At 46.5% G+C, this 21,513-nt stretch overlaps 3 protein-coding genes across 3 annotated transcripts in view; 1 reads left to right on the top strand and 2 right to left on the bottom strand.

The window, feature by feature from the left end:
• Window positions 1-386: 386 nt before the first annotated feature.
• On the bottom strand, window positions 387-9,699 carry taf1b (TATA box binding protein (Tbp)-associated factor, RNA polymerase I, B). The gene is made up of 15 exons (XM_072362074.1): window positions 9,578-9,699; window positions 8,839-8,937; window positions 8,582-8,669; window positions 7,757-7,854; window positions 7,595-7,681; window positions 7,100-7,199; window positions 6,579-6,738; window positions 3,719-3,818; window positions 2,783-2,930; window positions 2,535-2,709; window positions 2,420-2,457; window positions 2,260-2,347; window positions 2,108-2,178; window positions 1,389-1,617; window positions 387-1,311 (listed from the first exon to the last, which is right to left on the bottom strand). Exons 1-15 carry the CDS (start codon window positions 9,593-9,595, stop codon window positions 1,038-1,040), a joined length of 1,773 nt encoding a protein of 590 aa, XP_072218175.1. The 5' UTR covers window positions 9,596-9,699; the 3' UTR covers window positions 387-1,037.
• Window positions 6,809-21,513, bottom strand: part of asap2b (ArfGAP with SH3 domain, ankyrin repeat and PH domain 2b) — a 50,598-nt gene continuing 35,893 nt past the window's right edge. Inside the window, exon 29 of the mRNA XM_072362062.1 lies at window positions 6,809-6,819. The gene's annotated coding sequence lies outside the window, so the exon portion shown is untranslated. The remainder of the gene's footprint in view (window positions 6,820-21,513) is intronic.
• On the top strand, window positions 12,171-20,592 carry adam17b (ADAM metallopeptidase domain 17b). Its single transcript, XM_072362064.1, has 18 exons — window positions 12,171-12,511; window positions 13,705-13,837; window positions 13,915-14,048; window positions 14,115-14,203; window positions 14,272-14,452; window positions 14,710-14,840; window positions 14,910-14,996; window positions 15,068-15,178; window positions 16,088-16,232; window positions 16,307-16,398; window positions 16,762-16,914; window positions 18,476-18,675; window positions 18,748-18,851; window positions 18,920-19,054; window positions 19,481-19,611; window positions 19,681-19,848; window positions 19,939-19,995; window positions 20,064-20,592. The coding sequence occupies exons 1-18, from the start codon at window positions 12,421-12,423 to the stop codon at window positions 20,439-20,441; spliced, it is 2,520 nt and encodes an 839-aa protein (XP_072218165.1). The 5' UTR covers window positions 12,171-12,420; the 3' UTR covers window positions 20,442-20,592.

Raw genomic sequence — 21,513 nt, 5'->3', positions numbered from 1 at the left:
TGGTTCTGGTTCTGCCAGAGGTTTCTTCCTGTTAAAGGGAGTCGTTCCTTTCCACAGTCCCTCAGGCTCAGGACGGGAGATTGGACTGAAGACAAGTTTCGGTCCAATCTGTTGGTTTCCTTAGCTGGATATTATTTTTGAATTGGCTCCATATGAATTAATTGGATTATTATTACAATGAATTGAATTCCAATTGGCTTGAATTGGACTTTATTACTTAAGTGCCTTGAGATGATAATTGTTGTAATCTGGCGCTTTATAAATAAAGTTGAATTGAATTGAATGATAAACCTGATTCAGTTTCTCACTCAGATAAGAACTACTGTTCTTTAATATGTTTAAGTGAAATACATGTAAATTTGACTCAGTAATGTCCACATTTTATTGGTAATAGAAGTTAAATTATGTTATAAACGATGATTCCGCTTTATTTCAGCCTGCTGTTTCTCATTACTGTTGAACTTTCACAAAGATCACATTAACTTTTACCACTTTATACAGAATATATTCACCACAGAACATGCACAATATCTGTGAACTTTGACCCCATGAAGCTGAAAACCTTTTTATAAGTGCAGATGTGAGTGCTGCATTAACCAACGGTAAGTGAACGCAGCGCAGCTCTGTTCACCTGGTGGCTAAACTCGGTCCGAGTGACTGGAACGCCTCGGGAAGCCTGAACGGGTCACAGCAGGATGTTTATTCTGTGTGAAGCCGCCAGAAACGATCTAAATAACTCTGTTATCTTTGGAAAGAAGCCGCTCACACGACCGCTTCCTGTTTGCACGGTTTCTTCTGTCAGGGGAGGAAATGTCTCCCCCTGCTGGTCGTTTCTGTCCCTGCAGCATGTGGCGTTCATTTAAAGCTCAGAGGGACGTCAGAGATTTATTCTGTTGTTACAAAACATCAAGTTTGGCAGGAAAAAGTAAAAATGAAAGAAAATCAGAGCAAACATTGTTTGAAGTTCTTCACCTGCAGCTTTTCTCCACTTTAAAGCGTTTGTTTCTGCTTCAGAACAAACGGCAGCAGCTCCTCGCTCATCTCCTCTGACGTCTTGGCCGCTCGTTTCTCGGCTTTTCTGAGACATCCCGGCTGAGGTTCTGGTCCTGTGTGGCGCTCCTCTTCCTCCTGCTCCTCTTTGAAACTCCGCCCCGGGGGGTTTTGGTGCCGAACACCCGTCTCTCCACCTTCAGCACCTCCTCGTACAGATGGCAGGGCTTCAGGTCCAGCAGGAAGGAGAAGAGCTGCAGCAACCAGACGAAGGAGCGCGGCAGCGTCGGCTCCACCTCGGAGTAATGACTCGCACACAACCTGCAGAGGAGCACATCAGAATCGGATCAGAACCACCGTGGCTGCAGCTTTGGACAGCTGAACGGCGGCAGGTTTACCGGCTGCTGCAGGGCCGGAGCGCCGGGTGCCAGTACGAGCCGTTTAACGGACTCAGCCAGTCCTGCTTCAGGCTCACGACTCCATCCAGCTTCATGTGGTGCAGGCTGGGACCGTCTGCTCCCGCCGCCTCCCCCCAGCAGAACCGGAAACTGGACGGGCCGACGTCCTGGACAGCCGCCGGACACGAGGACAGCTTCTCAAAACACATCTGGACCCGCTCTGCAGTTCCTGCAAACACAGAAACCAAAGCATCGGTCGTCCTGTCCGGGTCTGCGGGTCATTACAGACCGAGGGAAGCTGGTTCTGGTTCTGGTTCTGTCTGGGGTTAAACGGGCCACAGCAGGGAGCTGCAGCTGTACAGCCTCTTCTGTAAAGATTCTGCTGCTTTCTGGTTCAGACTCCTTTGGTTCTGAAGTCTTCTTGGACTTGGTCCCAGAACCTTAAACCCGTTTGGACTTGGACTAAAAACCACACATTATATGTAAAGAACCCAAAGTTCTGGGAGGTGGAAGGTTCTCCTGTTAATAGTTTCTATCCGGCTTCAACCTTCTGATCCTTGTGTTTAAATCACTCAAAGAGCAAACATCTGGATTTAAATCATCTGGGTTAAAAGGTTCCTGAAAGAACTTTTCTGTGAAGTGATTAAAGTTTTAGAGGAAAACCGACACATGTGGTCACAGATCCAGGAAACGTTTGGATGTTAAACTCAGAGTCTCACTTTTCTTCTTCATCATGACGCACTGCTGCCGCCTGCTGTGGGAAATCGGTTTCTTTGCCCTCCAGCGTCTCCTGAGGAGAGAAGACAAACTGCTTCTGAAGGAGTCCGAGGCTCCTGATTTCCTGCTTTCTGACCTCAGGTGAGGAGCTCACCTGGCGACTTCCCGCTCCGTCGTCTGCTGAGCTGGGATCAGAGCGGCCTGCATCAGCCTGTACCACCTCCTCAGGTTAAAGCGCTCTCCTGTCAGGGAAAACACTCACTTTACTGATCCACTGATCCAGAACAGGTTCTGATGGAGACTGAAGGACCAACCTGCGTCATCCTGGAAACTGACTTCATTGGATAACTCCCTGAAAAACACATAAAACAGTAAAACACGTGTGTAGCGCTGAACACGGAGTGAGCCTGAGTGTGGGGGCGGAGCTACCACTCAGTGCTGTCGTCCAGGCCGAAGATGACCTTCATGGTGACGATGATGAGGGCGGCGGTCAGGATGTCGTACCGCGGCAGGACGAATTCTGACTCGGGGCTGAATGTGAGGCGGCTCGCGTCGGCCATCCCTGCGCGGTCCATCAGCCGGCAGACCCACCTGTGCAGCTCGTCTGACAGCGAGCAGGACGACACGTCAGCACCAACATGTGGGACAGTCAGTCAGTTAAAGAGCAGAGCCGTTACCGGGCAGGTTGGCGTCCGCCAAGTAACGCAGGCTGAGCAGGGCCGGATGGAGCAGAGCCTGTCGGGTGATTGGAGGAAAAGCAGGAAGCTGCAGGAACAGAACCAAAAGCTGAGCCTCCTTATGGACCGTGTGGTGGGATGGAACAGTCTGAGGAAACAGTTTACGGAAACATTAACACGATAAACGTTTACTGCTTTAGAGAAGCTGAGACAATCAATTAGAAAAGTCCAAAAAAGAAACAGTAAAAACGTCAGAGAAAAAGAGTCAAAACGTCTGAGAAAAAGAGTCAAAACGTCTGAGAAAAAGAGTCAAAACGTCTGAGAAAAAGAGTCAAAACGTCTGAGAAAAAGAGTCAAAACGTCAGAGAAAAAGAGTCAAAACGTCAGAGAAAAAGAGTCAAAACGTCAGAGAAAAAGAGTCAAAACGTCTAAGAAAAAGAGTCAAAACGTCAGAGAAAAAGAGTCAAAACGTCAGAGAAAAAGAGTCAAAACGTCAGAGAAAAAGAGTCAAAACGTCTAAGAAAAAGAGTCAAAACGTCTAAGAAAAAGAGTCAAAACGTCTAAGAAAAAGAGTCAAAACGTCTAAGAAAAAGAGTCAAAACGTCTAAGAAAAAGAGTCAAAACGTCAGAGAAAAAGAGTCAAAACGTCAGAGAAAAAGAGTCAAAACGTCAGAGAAAAAGAGTCAAAACGTCAGAGAAAAAGAGTCAAAACGTCAGAGAAAAAGAGTCAAAACGTCAGAGAAAAAGAGTCAAAACGTCTAAGAAAAAGAGTCAAAACGTCTAAGAAAAAGAGTCAAAACGTCTAAGAAAAAGAGTCAAAACTTCAGAGAAAAAGAGTCAAAACTTCAGAGAAAAAAAGTCAAAACGTCAGAGAAAAAGAGTCAAAACTTCAGAGAAAGAGGTTCATTTGAAGTAACGAGGAGGCAGGAAACTGACCTCCACGTGGAAGAGAAGGGCGTCATTTCCAGACAGCTTCATCTCCTCTGGAAGCTGCTCGTGGGCGTTCACATACGGGAGGTGGCCATGTTTAACCAGCCTGAAACACACAAAACACTGTGTGGGGGGGCTGCTTTCACCCAGGAGTACTTTAACCAAAGAGTACTTTAACCCAGGAGTACTTTAACCCAGGAGTACTTTAACCAAGAGCTGCTTTCACCCAGGAGTACTTTACCCAAAGAGTACTTTAACCCAGGAGTACTTTAACCCAGGAGTACTTTAACCCAGGAGTACTTTAACCCAGGAGTACTTTAACCCAGGAGTACTTTACCCAAAGAGTACTTTAACCCAGGAGTACTTTAACCCAGGAGTACTTTAACCCAGGAGTACTTTAACCCAGGAGTACTTTACCCAAAGAGTACTTTAACCCAGGAGTACTTTAACCCAGGAGTACTTTAACCCAAGAGCTGCTTTCACCCAGGAGTACTTTCACCCAAGAGTAATTTAGCCCAAGAGTACTTCAGCCTACGAGTACTTTTACTCAGATTACTTTTTTAAAAAGTACTTTTACTCAGATTACTTTTTAAAAAGTACTTTTACTCAGATTACTTTTTAAAAAGTACTTTTACTCAGATTACTTTTTTAAAAAGTACTTTTACTCAGATTACTTTTGCAAAAAGTACTTTTACTCAGATTACTTTTGCAAAAAGTACTTTTACTCATTACTTTTGCAAAAAGTACTTTTACTCAGATTACTTTTTAAAAAAGTACTTTTACTCAGATTACTTTTGCAAAAAGTACTTTTACTCAGATTACTTTTTTAAGTACTTTTACTCATATTACTTTTTTAAGTACTTTTACTCATTACTTTCAAAAAAGTACTTTTACTCATTACTTTCGCCAAAAGTACTTTTACTCATTACTTTCAAAAAAGTACTTTTACTCATTACTTTCAAAAAAGTACTTTTACTCATTACTTTCAAAAAAGTACTTTTACTCATTACTTTCAAAAAAGTACTTTTACTCATTACTTTCAAAAAAGTACTTTTACTCAGATTACTTTTGCAAAAAGTACTTTTACTCAGATTACTTTTTTAAAAAGTACTTTTACTCAATTACTTTTTAAAAAAGTACTTTTACTCAGATTACTTTTTTAAAAAGTACTTTTACTCAGATTACTTTTGCAAAAAGTACTTTTACTCATATGACTTTTTAAGTACTTTTACTCATTACTTTCAAAAAAGTACTTTTACTCATTACTTTCGCCAAAAGTACTTTTACTCATTACTTTCGCCAAAAGTACTTTTACTCATTACTTTCGCCAAAAGTACTTTTACTCATTACTTTCAAAAAAGTACTTTTACTCATTACTTTCAAAAAAGTACTTTTACTCATTACTTTCGCCAAAAGTACTTTCACCCAGAAGTACTTTCGCCAAAAACTACTTTTACTCAGATTACTTTTGCCAAGAGTACTTTCACCCAGAAGCCTGAAGCCGACTTCTTCTTCTCTGGTTTCTTCAAGTTTCATTTAAGCTGTCGTCAGCATATTTCACAGGAAGCAGCTCAGAGGTGGTTCCAGTCCAGAATATACTTCAACCAGCAAAGAGCAGCTCCTCTGATCCTGAAATGTTGAACATGATCATCCAGGTGTGTGCAGATGTTACAGGTCTCCCCCCGGGTCTCCTCCCAGTGGGACGGGCCCAGAACACCTCCCCAGGGAGGCGTCCAGGGGGCATCCTAACCAGATGCCACCTCATCTGACTCCTCTCTGGAGGAGCAGCGGTTCTACTCCGAGCCCCTCCCGGAGGACTGAGCTTCTCACCCTGTCTCTAAGGGAGGCCCAGACACCCTGCGGAGGAAACCCATTTCGATCTCGTTCTTTGGTCTCTCCCCACAGCTCGGGACCATCGGTGAGGATGGGAACGTAGACTGACCAGTAAATAGAGAGCTTCGCCTTCTGGCTCAGCTCCTTCTTCACAGCGACGGGTCGGTGCAGCAACACTGCAGACGCTGCACCGATCCGCCGTCAATCTCCCGCTCCATTCGTCCCTCACTGTGAACAAGACCCCGAGATACTTGGACTCCTCCACCTGGGGAAGGATCTCATTCCAGACCCGGAGAGAACGTTTATCCATTACTTTCCAAAAAGTACTTTTACTCAGATTACTTTCCAAAAAGTTTTTTTTACTCGGATTACTTTCAAAAAAGTACTTTTACTCAGATTACTTTCCAAAAAGTACTTTTACTCAGATTACTTTCCAAAAAGTACTTTTACTCAGATTACTTTCCAAAAAGTACTTTTACTCAGATTACTTTCCAAAAAGTACTTTTACTCAGATTACTTTCCAAAAAGTACTTTTACTCAGATTACTTTCAAAAAGTACTTTTACTCAGATTACTTTCAAAAAGTACTTTTACTCAGATTACTTTCAAAAAGTACTTTTACTCAGATTATTTTCAAAAAGTACTTTTACTCAGATTACTTTAAAAAAAGTACTTTTATCCATTACTTTTAAAAAAGTACTTTTATCCATTACTTTTAAAAAAGTACTTTTATCCATTACTTTTAAAAAGTACTTTTACTCATTACTTTCAAAAAAGTACTTTTACTCATTACTTTCAAAAAAGTACTTTTACTCATTACTTTCAAAAAAGTACTTTTACTCATTACTTTCAAAAAAGTACTTTTACTCAGCTCAGCCTTTAAGAGCCTGAAGCCGACTTCTTCTTCTCTGGTTTCTTCACAGAGGAAGCAGCTCAGAGGTGGTTCCAGTCCAGAATATACTTCAACCAGCAAAGAGCAGCTCCTCTGATCCTGAAATGTTGAACATGATCGTCCAGGGGTGTGCAGATGTTACCTGAGGAGGTCGCTGAGGGTCAGCGCCTCACGGCTCCAGACCAGAGCGAGGTGGATCAGAGCCAGAGTCTTCGGCATGGTCATCAGGCTGCAGCTCCGCCTCTGGCGAGCTGTCTGGTGGGTGACGCTGCTCTTCGAGCCCGACCAATCACTGCTGTTCTCTGAGGGTCAAATTGGTTTCAAACATTCTGATTAGCTGTCATGTTCTGATTGGCCGACACGTTCTGATTGGCCGACACGTTCTGATTGGCCGACACTTTCTGATTGGCCGACACTTTCTGATTGGCCGACACTTTCTGATTGGCCGACACTTTCTGATTGGCCGACACTTTCTGATTGGCCGACACTTTCTGATTGGCCGACACTTTCTGACAGGTTCTGATTGGCTGACACTTTCTGACACGTTCTGATTGGCTGACACTTTCTGACACGTTCTGATTGGCTGACACTTTCTGACACGTTCTGATTGGCTCCAAAACACCGAAGCACACAAATGTCTGAGGATGGAAATGTTTGCAGAACCTGTGTTGGAGCCGCCGGTGCTGGGCGGGTTCGACTCTGCGTCCGTCACGCTCATCGACATGATGGACGACTCCGCGCCGCTGTCCGAGTCCACGCTTTGCTGGAGGGGGGGGGGGGGGGGGGGGGGTTAACTATTGATTATGTTTTTCTATTCATTCATTTTGTTATTTTCTTTCATCAAATTACGACTGAATTCACATCAAATCGATTCAAATTAAAACATTTAAACAAACAATAGAAATAATTTAAATTACATTAAATTACAGATATGAAATCATTTTAAAGTAGTTACAAAGTATTTATAATTAAATATACAACAAAACAAAAGAAAAATAATCCGAAACTGTCAAGAAAAAAATGAAGAAATAATTATATTTGATTAATATTTTAGGTAAATAAATAAATTAAAATGTTGAAAATAAAACACAGAAAATAAATAAATAATAAAACGTTGAGATGAATCAGAACCAAATAAATGAAGCAGATGGAACGGACCCCTTTCAGCTTGGTCACCGGGTCGGTCGTGTACGCCTGCCGGCTCTTCTGCAGGTAGAGTCTCCACAGCTGACTCAGCACGCCGTCCTGAAACAAGCAGGAAAGGCTAATCAGACGGGCTCAGCCGTCGATATCGGATCAATAAGGAGGGTGAAGGCGGACCTTAAAGTCCGGAGCGACTCCCAATCTGAGCAGAGCGTCGGCCTGATTCTTCAGGATGAACTGGAAACCCTCGCAGACCATCCACGTCCGGCCGCGATCTGAAGAACACCGACAGTTAAACCACTTCCTGTCTCCACCTCTGCAGACTGAGCAGATTTTAAAGCCGACACATTGTGTAAAATCCCTCCTTCCTGCTCCTGGGAGCAGATATCAGGGCGTCTGAGGTCACCAGCAGGTGTAAAACTCCCCAAAAACTCAACCCTGGGATTTATTTAGTTCCCATAGGCTCCGCCTCCCCTGCTAAGCCCCGCCCCTCTGTTAAACCCCGCCCCCTCACCTCCACCCTGCTGGACGGATGAAGCCAGCTTCTGGTGGAAATGTTCTGCTGTCAGCTGCACTGAGGAGCATGCATCTTCCATCCAGCAGCAGCCTCAGAGGATATAAGAGCCCAGTGGATAAACTATATCTGAGGCTAATGTTCCAGCAGAGTTAGCTAAAGACTGTGAATGTGCAGCAGACACTTTTCATCCCACTGCTTTAACAACTTGGTCCAGTTCAACGCAGGACTGAGGGAACTGAGCCGGTCTCAGTACGACTTCGGGAAACTGTTCTGCTGACGGAGCATTTCTGGGTATTTTCAGGTCAGTTTCTTTCAGATAAATCAGGTGTTCCACTGCCGTCCAATCAAAGCTCAGGAGGAAAGTTCATCTTCTCTCTCAGATCTAAACCTGAAACAATCATTCAGACTCACGCTGAACCGGAACTTTAAACCCAAACAGGAAGCAGGAAGCAGCCGCTCCGAGTGGAAGAGGAGGAAACACTGACCCGATTTCTTGGTTCGGGGTCCTTTGCCGACGGTGGTGATCCTGCTGGAGCCGCGAATGAAGGATGTTTCCACCACCTCTCTGGTTCTCTGAGGACGTTTGGACACAAAAATGGGATCAAACTGAGACCTCATCAACCCAAACACCGTGTGCACGAATATCACGTCTACCAACATTCAGAGGGTAGAAGAAGAGAACCGAGGGAACGCAGCGTTCTGTTCTGATGTCAGCTTCAGCTCAACCAGCTTCTGTGTTTACCTCGATGACGTTGTGGCAGGACCGGCAGAAGAAGCGACCCTCATCGGAGATGCCCCAGTCCACCGCGGCACACTGAGCGCAGGGCTCCCTGTAGCCGGCCTGAACACACGCACACATGCGCACACACATGCGCACACACACGCACACGCGTAAAGGTCAGGACGGACCTGAGCTCATGACATCATTCAGCTGTATTAGACCCTTTAAAAGTAAGTTATTCACTGAGAGTGTCGATGATCTGAAGCATCAAAAGCTTTAAATAATAAATCAGGTCAGAAACACTGTAAAAATACATCAATAAAAAGAAGGAAACTGCAGTTTAAACTAAACTTAATTTAAATTAATAATATCATAAAACAACAAATGAAAACAAACAGGTGAAAATGTAATATTAACTGCAGAGAAAACAAGATAAAATCGGTTCAATGTCTCCCGATTCGTTTGAAAACTGCATGAATATTTTTTGCCTGAAAAACTGTGGAAGCTGTCGCACGTTAAACATTTATACTAACGTCACGGTCAGAAAAAGTTTACCTGCAAAACGTTTTTAAACAGTCAATAGTTACAGGATATGTGCCGATAGTTAAACCAGCGGCATCAGACTCAGGTACACATCATAAAACTTGCTAAGTAAAAGATTAAATACGGAGTTGAGCACCAACTATTACAAAAACATATTCTGCTGATGGAGTTTGGTGTGAACCGCCCAGCTATCACCGACACCCCGTCCCACACTTACCGTGTATTCTTCGTCCATAGTTACTGAAATTAGAGTCCAAAAACGAGACTTTATTGGATTATTTTACCACCATCGATTCAGCGTGTGTATTTGAGGGATGGTTTAGGTTTCTTCTTCGTTGATTTCCGGCTGACTGAACTCTCTGCTGCCCCCCAGCAGGCGGCAACAGGAACTACAACTTGGACAACTGGGGTCCAGGTCCAGATCCTTCCCGCCCATTTTCTCTCCTGCTGTTAATGTCTCTGATAAAAGAGACAGCTTTAAAAATCTGAAAAGATTTTAACAGACAGACACCCTCACATCTAAACAAGATTTCACTGAGTTTAAAGTCACAGACGGGTCACAATCTGCAAGAACACAAACAGATTTTTATTTATCATCATGCATCTGGTGGAAATTCTTGAAAACGTTTAAACCTGGAACGTCCCAGGAAAAGATGTGGCCTTGAAGGCAGCATATGTTGCTGTAAAATCTCAGGGAGCTTTTCTGCATTAATGCTGCCGTCACAGAGGTGGAAATGAGCTTTGCCCCCTGATCCAACCCCATACCATCACAGAGCCTGGCTGCAGGGACTGGCTGCTGACAGCAGGCTGGATGCTGCTTTTGCTCTTTGCTCCATTTCTTCCAACAAAGATGTGGAATACTGATGGGTCTGACCACAGCACACGTTTCCACCGTGTGACGGTCCATCCCAGACGCCTCCGAGCCCAGAGAAGTGGACGAGGTTAACATCAGGCTTCTTTCCTGCACAGTAAAGCTTGTGAATGGAACTCTGTATTGTGGTGCTGGACAAAGGTTTCCACAGTAATCCCTTGTCCATGTGCTTCTATCAGCTGCTGATGAATGACGGTTCTTGATGCAGCGTCTGAGGGGTCAGAGGTCACGGGGTCCAGCTTAGGCTTGCTCCCTCGTCCTTTACACTGAAACTCCTCCAGATTCCCTGAATGCTTTAATGATATTCTGCTCTGTAGAGGCAGAAATATGCAGATCCCTTCCAGTCTTTCTCTGAGGAACTTTGTTTTAAACACAAACTGGAGCTCCTCTGAACATCTTTGCTGCTCAGACTGTCATGGAGGCTGCTTTAGGACCAGATCAGGTTATAATCAGCTGTTTGAAACAATATTATCAATAACTAGTTAGGTAACAACACTTAATTACCAGCTCTAAACCGACCTGTCCCAGGCTTTTTGGTGTGTTGCACATTTGAAATGTAAAAACTGGAGTAAATGAACAAATTCAACGAAGAAAACATGAATATTTCGTGTTGGGAACGTTTTAAAACTGAACTTTCTGACTGAAATAATCGCCTCATGTCGGTCTGAACTGCTGTCATGTTCGCTCTGCATCGCAGATTATTTCCTCTGGTATAAAAGCGGATTTGGATGAGATCAGAGGTTATAAATAGAGCCGCCAGATGTTTCCGTTGCTCTCTTACGTAACGCGAGCGGCACGCGACGCTTAGGTTTGATTTTCGTTCGTTTGATTTTGTTTGTGAAACTTTGAATCAACGTTTTTCCTCCGCTAAAACTTCACTTCACACTGATTTTTGTCTCACGAACTCGCACCGTGATTCATCGCACGAGTCCATAAAGTTTGCCGCAACACAGACAGGAAGTGGTGGAGGATTTTCAGAATTAAAGCACCTCCCCGACAAAACTAATTCAACCTGAACCGATGGTTTATAAACCGAGAAAGAAAATAAGAAAATAAGATGTTTTAAAGGTAAAATCTCATTCCTGAACTTTTAAACAGGGAATTAAAACAGTTTGTTTAGCATGAATAAAGTCTGTAGCACATTATATTAAATCAGTACATTTAGTTTGATCATTTACTTTAAATCATTTATTCTTTTCGAGGTGTTTTTTTATGACATTTAATTGATGATTGTTATGACCTCAGGGATAGGAAACTCCTTTCAGCTGCTTGTATCCAGGACCTCCTTCTTTGGGTCAGAACCCAGATCTGTGAGCTCAGGTGAGGGTTGGAACAAAGATGGAGCAGGAACCTGAAAGCTTCTCCTTCCGGCTCAGCTTCACCAAACGGACCGGAGCAGCGCCCTCATTACTGCTGACAAAGCCCCGATCCGTCTGTCCATCTCTGATCCAACTCACCATCACTCAGAACCAGAACCAGAGATGCTGAAACTGCTCCAGCTGAGGCAGAGACTCATCCCGACCCGGAGGTTCAGAACCAGGTCCAGAGATGCTGAAACTGCTCCAGCTGAGGCAGAGACTTAGCCCGACCCGGAGGTTCAGAACCAGGGCCTCAGATCTGGAGGAGCTAACCTTCATCCCGGCAGCTGAAGGTCATGGCTTGAAGAAGCCAACAGAACCACATCATCTGCAGAAAGCAGAGATGAACCCTGAGGTTCAGAACCAGACGCCCTCCTCTCCGCTTTGGGATCATGAACATTAACAGGAAGCAGCCAACAAGCTCAACTTTATCAATTTATTTGGTAAATAATTATATTTTGGGTTCATTTCTATCACAGCTCGGGTTTTTGCCTTCACTGTCTTCAGTGCACTCCTGTGCTTTTACTGTGAAGGCCTTCGGGCCTACTTCCGCCCGCCTCCTCGGTTCTTGCTAACTTTCCTCAGCGGCTCGCGGTCTTCCTGGTTTCGGACTGGAGGCGTTTTTTCTTCTTGCTTCTATAAAAAATAATGACTTCAGCTCGGTGATGTTCGCCGAGTTTCCTCCAGAAATCTGTCTGAAATGTGAAGTTTCCGTGTGAGCCGTCGGAACCGGACACTTCCAACTGAAGCAAGCAGCGACATTCTTCTTCTTCTCCTTCTTCTTCTTCGCTCCGTCCTGCCGTTCAACAGCCGTCAGTCAAACTGTCCAACATGAGCCCGCAGCTCGCAGTTTTCACGGTTTTTGTGGTTTTGACGGAGGCGGCTGTGTCCCCAAACCCTAAGACGGAGCAGCCCGAGCTCGGTAAGCGTTTCAGGCCCGTTTAATCACGTAGATTATTTTAAAAAGTGACGAATGAAGTTATTTTAAGGAGTTTAAACTTGATGTTGGTCGGGAGATGAATGTATGGAAGCCTGTTGATGCCATGAGAAAACAAAAATGACCTTTAAAAACAGGCCAAACACGGTGATTAAACGCATCTGAACACTTTGTTTCTACATCACATTATATCGTTTGTTGAACTGAAAATATATTTAGATTTCAGGTCTAAATTTACCTGAAAACAGAAATCTGAAACACTAAAACTGACAGTGAAGGTTTATATTGGGAAAGATAAATGTGGGTTAAAGTTAGAATGAGGTGAGAATAAGATTAAATTATGATAGAGACGGAAAGAGTCAAATGTTTTAGTATCAAAGTCAAAATTAGGAGTTAAATACATTATAATTTTGAGCTGATACTAGAGCTGCAGCCAATGATTATTTATGGAATCCAGTATTCTATCTATTATTTAATAAAATCATGTATTATTTAATAAATGAATTGGATAATGAGTACTTCTGCAATAATATATTAAAGGAGAAAAAACTTACTTTATGAACTAACTTTCACATATTTCCACAATCAGGGCTGGAGATATTGGCCAAAAAGCATTTATCATATTGATATTAATAGCAGGGCTACAGAACCGCGGGTTTTTGCTCGTTTCCATCGGCTCCGATCAGCATTGATGAGAACAAGCTGCACTCTGCAGGAGTGAAAAGTTTCATGACAGAAACACTTTTACTGACCGTAACGCCTAAAGCTCACAGAAATAAGCGGTGTGACGTCACGTTGCCGTGGTTACGGGCTTGTTCTCTGGGAGCTGGTGGGATAAACGCAGGATAGAGACAGAGTGAAGAGACTCAGCAAATTTAGCTGTAAAACAAGAATAAATCAAGTGGGAGGAAAATAAGTTGCGTTCCTCTTTTTTATTTTATGATATGTTTAACAAACATTTAATTAGCTTTTTATTAAAGTTTCTACTGAGTCTTTCTTAGCTTTTGTAGCTAAAATAATCAAATCAAAGCTCAGCGGTGCATGAACACAGATGAAATAAAGAAGTTTCAGGAACATCGAACATTATTTCCACCTTAAGAGGCGGTCCGCAGGTTTCTGAGCCTCCAGCCTCGTTTTTCTGCTGATGAACGGATCCAAACATTCGATGTGTTTCGCAGCGTCTCTTCGGTCCATGTTGGACGACTTCGACGTCCTCCCTCTCTCCGGCCTGCAGACTCACGCCGTCCGCCGCCGTGACGTCCAGACTCAGACTCACACGGAGAAGCTGCTGAGCTTCCACGCCCTGCAGAGGTCAGACGCCACATCTGGGGCGCCCGCCGCGTGCGTGTTTCTTTAAGCGTTAACGCCTGCTGCTGCTCTGTGTTCAGGCACTTCAGACTCTACCTGAGGACCAACGACGAGCTCTTCACCGAGGACTTCAGGGCCGTGGTTGTGGACGAGGATGGCCGGGGGCGGGACTACGCCGTCAACAGACACGTCTACTTCACCGGACACGTCATCGGTAAGGCGCCCTGAGGTGAGATCTGAAGCACTGGTGACATCAAATCAAACCTTTTGACTTTTCCAGGGGAGGAAAACTCTCGCGTTCAGGCTCATATCGACGACCACGAGTTCTCCGCGCACATCTTGACCGACCGGGCCGAGTACAACATCGAGGTAAAGCGCCACAAACAGAAGCTTTCAGCTCAAGTGGAGGCGAGCGGTAACCTCTGTCCTCTCTGCAGCCGCTGTGGAGGTTCACGCCGGCGCCGCCTGACGGGCGCCTCCTGATCTACCGCTCGGAGGACATCAGGAACATCAGCCGGCTGCAGCAGCCCTCCGTCTGCGGATACACGACCTCTGACCCCAGCCTGCTCCTGCCAGACAGCGTCAGAGCGGCCATGTTGGACGAGCAGGAGGAAGAGGGTGGGTTTCTGTTTCAGGTCATGTTTTAGCGTTAATGTGAGCGACGATCTGATTGGCTGTTCAGATGATGGTTTAAAGGTGTCAGATTGTGTAACCTCCTTCTTCCTGTTCCTGGGAGCATGTGTCAGGGCGTCTGAGGTCAGGGGTCAACCCTGGTGTTTGGGACCTCAGGTTCACCTGAGTCCAACATCTCGACCTCTGAGTTAAAGGCGCCTTTAACGTGATGAAAGCAACGTTTTGTGCGATGATCTGCTCAGAGTCGGCGTTCAGAGGGAAACGGCAGGTCTTCGACCACAAGAGGAACACGTGTCCTCTGCTGCTGGTGGCCGACCATCGCTTCTTCAAACACATGGGTCGGGAGGAGGAGAGCACCACCCTCAACTACCTGGTGAGACCACAGTCGCCCTGCTTTGTGTCGGCCTGCTCCTCCCAACTCCAACCTCTGGCTGTGTTTCAGATCGAGCTGATCGATCGCGTGGACGACATCTACAGAAACACGTCGTGGGACGATGAGTTCAGCGGTTACGGTGTTCAGATCCAGCAGGTGAGGCTCGCTCAGGCTGCTCGCAGCATCCACCTGGTTCCTGGTGGTGTAACGTCTGTCTCTGCTGTCAGATCATCATAGAGAAAAGCCCGACTCCGGTAGCTCCAGGAAGAAGTCACTTCAACATGAGAGGAAGTCCAGTGGAGGGCAGGGACGTCTGGGACGTGAAGAGGCTGCTGGAGGTAACATCATGAGTCCAGATGTTCTCTGAGAAAACAGCCAGGTTCCAACAGGCTGCAGATTAAAATTATCAGAGATAAAAGGGAAACCAAAGAATCAAAGATTTGATGCAAAACATCTTTTCTGGTTACATTTCTTTTCCTCTAAATTTCACCCGAACATCTTCCATATGAACACTTCCCATTAGCTGCGTGAGCTAACGGCCGAACTCTTCCCGTTAGCTGCATGAGCTAACGGCTGCACACTTCCTGTTAGCTGCATGAGCTAATGGCCGAACACTTCCTGTTAGCTGCATGAACTAACGGCTGAACACTTCCTGTTAGCTGCATGAGCTAACGGCTGAACACTTCCTGTTAGCTGCATGAGCTAACGGCCGCACACTGCCTGTTAGCTGCATGAGCTAATGGCCGAACACTTCATGTTAGCTGCATGAGCTAACGGCTGAACACTTCCTGTTAGCTGCATGAGCTAACGGCTGAACACTTCCTGTTAGCTGCATGAGCTAACGGCTGAACACTTCCTGTTAGCTGCGTGAGCTAACGGCCGAACACTTCCCATTAGCTGCGTGAGCTAACGGCCGAACACTTCCCGTTAGCTGCGTGAGCTAACGGCCGAACACTTCCCGTTAGCTGCGTGAGCTAACGGCCGAACACTTCCCGTTAGCTGCGTGAGCTAACGGCCGAACACTTCCCGTTAGCTGCATGAGCTAACAGTGTTTTTTTTTCACTCTTCAGTTCCCTGGAACAGTTTGAACACCTTAATTCAGGGATAATTCAGATAAAACATGTCTGTTATCTTGTGTTAATGTAGGACTTTCAGCCTGAAGCTTAAAGGGTTAAAAGGGCTGCAGGTGGAGCTTCTGTATTTGTTCAAGTGAAACATGGCATCTCTGCTCGCCTGTCGTCCTGCAGCAGTTCAGCGTGGACATCGCAGAGAAAGCCTCCAACGTCTGCCTGGCTCACCTCTTCACCTACCAGGACTTCGATGAAGGCACTCTGGGCCTGGCCTACGTGGCCCCGTCCAAACCCGACATCGCCGGAGGACTCTGCTCCAAAGGTGAGTCCTGCTGCTGCTGACTAAGTTGTTCTGGTTGTGTTAATCAGGCTCACTGCTGTGGTTTTACTCTGCAGCTTGCCCTTCATCCTCAAACGAACATGGAGCCATCTATCTGAACACCGGCCTCACCAGCACCAAGAACTACGGGAAGACCATCCTGACCAAGGTGGGCTGGTTCTGAGACAGCAGCTCGCTGGGTGAAAGCTGAAAGTCATGATATGTCCTTAAAGAAGGAGCCGATATAACAGGAACAGTAAAGGCCCCAGTACTGAACCCTGTGGGACACCGTAGGAAAGAGAAGTGCTTAAAATCAGTGTCATATCGACCTGAAAGATCACTTTCTGCGGCTGCTTCTGTGTTTTCTGCTGACAGCAGATACTCTGCTGAGCTGAATGTTAAAGGCTTGAACTGTGGTCAGATGTAGAGGATGGAGCTTCCCTCGCTGCTGTGACTCATGCAGCTTCACAGGAAGCTGAAGTTCCTCTCACTTCTGCTCACATGTGATGGAAGCAGTTTGTTTTCTTCACAGGAAGCCGACCTGGTGACGACTCACGAGCTCGGTCATAACTTCGGGGCGGAGCACGACCCGGACAACGTCCCGTACTGCGCCCCGCGGGAGGACCAGGGAGGGAAGTACGTCATGTACCCCATCGCTGTGAGCGGAGACCACGTCAACAACAAGGTGTTTCCTCCTCAGCTGTTGCCACAGATCAGATGCAGCTTTTACATTTCAGACCTGCAACACGTCCCAAAAACAGGAAATCTGTAAAGTTTCCGTCTCCCAACACTTAAAGACTCTGAGGATACCTCTTCCAATGAAGAGCTTCAGCTGTTATGTTGTCTTGTTAGGGCGATCAAATCAGCAGCTGTGGTGAAGATCCACAACATTACAACAAAGAAAGCTTCTGTTAAAGGGAAATACTTCCATGTCAGGGAATATCAGGGTTCGTTTGTCGGCTCAGACCAGAACCAGCAGGCCAGTCACATCTTCTTAATCTTTGCACCTGAGCTGTTTCCTTATCTGTGCATCACTTAAAGGGGAAACATTCAGTAAAAATCCCTCCTTCCTGCTCCTGGGAGCATATATCAGGGTGTCTGAAGTCACCAGCAAGTGTAAAACTCCCCTAAAACGCTCCTTAAGTTGGCCCCGCCTCCTCTGCTAAGCCCCGCCCCCTCACATCCACCCTGCTGGACGGATGAAGCCAGCTTCTGGTGGAAATGTTCTGCTGTCAGCTGCACTGAGGAGCATGCATCTTCCATCCAGCAGCAGCCTCAGAGGATATAAGAGCCCAGTGGATAAACTATATCTGAGGCTAATGTTCCAGCAGAGTTAGCTAAAGACTGTGAATGTGCAGCAGCCACTTTTCATCCCACTGTTTTAACAACTTGGTCCAGTGCAACGCTGGACTGAAGGAACTGAGCCACAAAGAGGATCAGTTCCAACTCTCAGAGCCTGAACTTCAGAGCAGGGAAATGGAAGCATCTGAGAAATAACTCCTCATGGTTTATTTACTGATTTATTTCTTCCTTTAGCAGCAGCTAACGCTAACAGCTTAGCTAATGAAGATGACGTACACCAACCTCTAAGGAGTTACTGCTGCTCCTTTCTGAAAGATGAACATTATTGTTCCCACATTACTTTGTTAGCTGAAGCTTTCTAGCTGAACGGTTCCGTTCTGTAACTCAGACAACCTGCAGCTGTGTTTAAGGTGTGTTTCCTAACTGCTAACTCGCAGCTAACTGCTAACTCACAGCTACCTGCTAACTCACAGCTAACTGCTAACTCACAGCTAACTGCTAACCTGTTTCCCTCTGGGATCAATACAGTAACTATCTGTATCTATATACAGAGCTGGAGTGTTTCTGACTGCAGGAACAGCTTCATTATGTCTGCATTAAATCACAGCAGCTGTCCAGATGTTGATGACAGGTGACGTAGGTAAACACACCTGAACTCTCCACAGCAGCCTGACAGCGTGTCCTCAGCCCTTCACCAAAGTCCTGCTGAAGCCTCCTTGGTTGAACTTCTCTGAGCTCTTTTGACACTTTCTGAGTTCGTTCAGCTGAGCTGTAAAAACTTTAAGCCTTTAGGTCACTTTAAGCCTCTTAAAGCAACTTATTCTGACCAAAGTCTCAACAAGACCTCAGAAAGTTGTGTCAAACTGTTAAAAAGGTCAGAAAAGGTCACCTTTAAATCTGCCGAGTTAAAACTGAAATGAAACTGACTCGTCTCCCGTCTCCAGCTGTTCTCCAACTGCAGCAAACGCTCCATCGTGAAGCGTCTGCGGTCGCAGGCCGCCTCCTGCTTCAGAGAGCGGAACATCAACGTGTGCGGGAACTCGCGGGTGGAGCAGGGCGAGGAGTGCGACCCGGGCCTGCTGCACATCAACTCGGACCCCTGCTGCACCGCCACCTGCAGGCTGAAGGAGGAGTCTCAGTGCAGGTGAGAGCGGCGCCGGTTCCACACGTTGAGTTCTGGCGCGGCGCCATCAGCTCATCACGTCTCTGTGTTCAGTGACAGGAACAGCGCCTGCTGCAAAGGGTGCAGGTTCGAGTCCCGAGGCGAGGTCTGCCAGGAGCCCATCGACGCCACCTGTAAGGGCCACTCCTACTGCACAGGTCAGAACCGCCACGGTCCGTTCATCAGAACGCTCCGAGCAGCGAGTAAACTGCGTGTGTGTGGACAGGAAACAGCAGCGAGTGCCCGCCCCCAGAGAACGCCCCGGATCAGACGGTGTGTTTGGACAACGGCGAGTGTCTGAGCGGCGAGTGCATCCCTTTCTGTCAGGCCGTGCTGAAGCTGCAGCCCTGCGCCTGCAACGGTACGACCGCCAGCCGCTCGCACGTGCTAACATGCTATCAATGCTAACCATGCTAACCATGCTAAGAATGCTAAGAATGCCTCCGGTGCTTCAGGCTCAGGACTGACGTCTCATATCAGGTCTGCAGATTAGGAAGGAACGTGTGAAGTTTCTCCTGAACTCACAGATACAGACGCTCTGTCCTCGTTTCCACTCGCCGAAGCCCTTATCAGTGATTCATTAACGCTCCTCAGGCTGCCCTCAGGAGGTCGTTCAGAGGTCATGTGATCTCTCACGGCTTTGGCTCAGATGCACAAACTCCCTGCGCCGCAGCTAAATTTAATCTTAATTTCAGGAGAATATTCATGATTCAGCAGTTTGTTTCAGCTCCTGACCTTTGACCTTTTTGGGCCGGGTTCATCCTCTTCTTCTTTGTCTTTGTTCCAGAAACCAACTCGTCCTGTAAAGTCTGCTGTCGGAGCACCGGTGGCGTCTGCGCCCCCTACCAGGACGCCACGGGCAGCTTCCTGTTCCTCCGGAAAGGCAAGCCGTGCACCGTGGGCTTCTGCGACGGAGCGGTGAGGCGATTGGTCAGAGACGCGGTTCACATGGGGGAGAGGCGGAGCTTAACGGCTGTGTGTTTGCAGGGGAAGTGCATGAAGCAGGTGCAGGACGTGATCGAGCGCCTGTGGGACTTCATCGATAAGCTCGACATCAACACGTTCGGGAAGTTTCTGGCCGATAACATCGTGGGCTCGGTGGTGGCGTTCTCGCTGCTCTTCTGGGTTCCTTTCAGCATCCTGGTGCACTGTGTGGTGAGAGTCGCCATAACGCCGCCGGCGCCGCTGGTTTCCTGTTTTAAATCCAAACGATGGTCAGTTTTCTTCTTCTCTCGGTTCTTTCAGGACAAGAAGCTGGACAAACAGTACGAGCAGACCACCAAGTCGCTGTTCTTCCCCAGTGTGAGTGTCAGCATCAGCGGCTCGGTTAGCTGTCATTTACGCTCTGACTGTGGTCATTATTTTCCCAGAATGCCGAGCTCCTGAGCAGCCTGGATTCTGCATCAGTTCGGATCTTTAAGCCTTCCAGCTTCCCGGCTGCACCGCCCCGTTTCCAGCCGAGCGGCCCTCAGCAGACCAGCAGCCCGCCGCTCTTCAGCGCCGGGCCCGAACCGGGCCACACCCCCCCACCTCTGGACAGCCCCCGCATGGCCACAATCCAGGAGGACCCCAGCTTGGACTCCCCCGTGGACGAGGAGGAGCTGGAGCAGGCGTTCGGGAGGCCGGTGGGGGCTCGCCGCTCCTTTGAGGACCTGACGGACAAAAGCCCGGCGGGTCGCACCGAGAAGGCGAAGCTGTTCCGCCTGCGGAGGCAGCACCAGATCGACAGCAAGGAGACGCAGTGCTGAGCCCGGCCAGCGGGGGCGCTGCCCCCTCAGTCTGATGGCACATTCACTCCCAGCTGCTTGGTTTCAGGCTCAGCTGAGCCAGCCCAACTCTAAGCTTTCAGCCTGACCGTGCAGCGGAGACGGCTGCTTCCAGAACCCAAAGTGGCAGCTGGTTCCAGAACAACTTTAGGTTCTGTTCTGGGTTTAAAAATGATCCAGAACTACTTTAGGTTCTGTTCTGGGTTTAAAAGGATCCAGAACAACTTTAGCTTCTGTTCTGGGTTTAAAAAGGATCCAGAACTACTTTAGGTTCTGTTCTGGGTTTAAAAAGGATCCAGAACAACTTTAGCTTCTGTTCTGGGTTTAAAAAGGATCCAGAACAACTTTAGCTTCTGTTCTGGGTTTAAAAAGGATCCAGAACTACTTTAGCTTCTGTTCTGGGTTTAAAAAGGATCCAGAAAAACTTTAGGTTCTGTTCTGGGTTTAAAAAGGATCCAGAACTACTTTAGGTTCTGTTCTGGGTTTAAAAAGGATCCAGAACAACTTTAGCTTCTGTTCTGGGTTTAAAAAGGATCCAGAACAACTTTAGCTTCTGTTCTGGGTTTAAAAAGGATCCAGAACTACTTTAGCTTCTGTTCTGGGTTTAAAAAGGATCCAGAAAAACTTTAGGTTCTGTTCTGGGTTTAAAAAGGATCCAGAACTACTTTAGGTTCTGTTCTGGGTTTAAAAGGATCCAGAACAACTTTAGCTTCTGTTCTGGGTTTAAAAAGGATCCAGAACTACTTTAGGTTCTGTTCTGGGTTTAAAAAGGATCCAGAACAACTTTAGCTTCTGTTCTGGGTTTAAAAAGGATCCAGAACAACTTTAGCTTCTGTTCTGGGTTTAAAAAGGATCCAGAACTACTTTAGGTTCTGTTCTGGGTTTAAAAAGGATCCAGAACAACTTTAGCTTCTGTTCTGGGTTTTAAAAGGATCCAGAACAACTTTAGCTTCTGTTCTGGGTTTAAAAAGGATCCAGAACTACTTTAGCTTCTGTTCTGGGTTTAAAAAGGATCCAGAACAACTTTAGCTTCTGTTCTGGGTTTAAAAAGGAT

The sequence above is a fragment of the Leuresthes tenuis genome, unplaced genomic scaffold (assembly GCF_036924035.1).
Source record: "Leuresthes tenuis unplaced genomic scaffold, fLeuTen1.0.hap1 SCAF_13, whole genome shotgun sequence".
Classification (NCBI taxonomy): Eukaryota; Metazoa; Chordata; class Actinopteri; order Atheriniformes; family Atherinopsidae; genus Leuresthes; species Leuresthes tenuis.
This window is presented reverse-complemented; position numbering and strand designations above follow the sequence as displayed.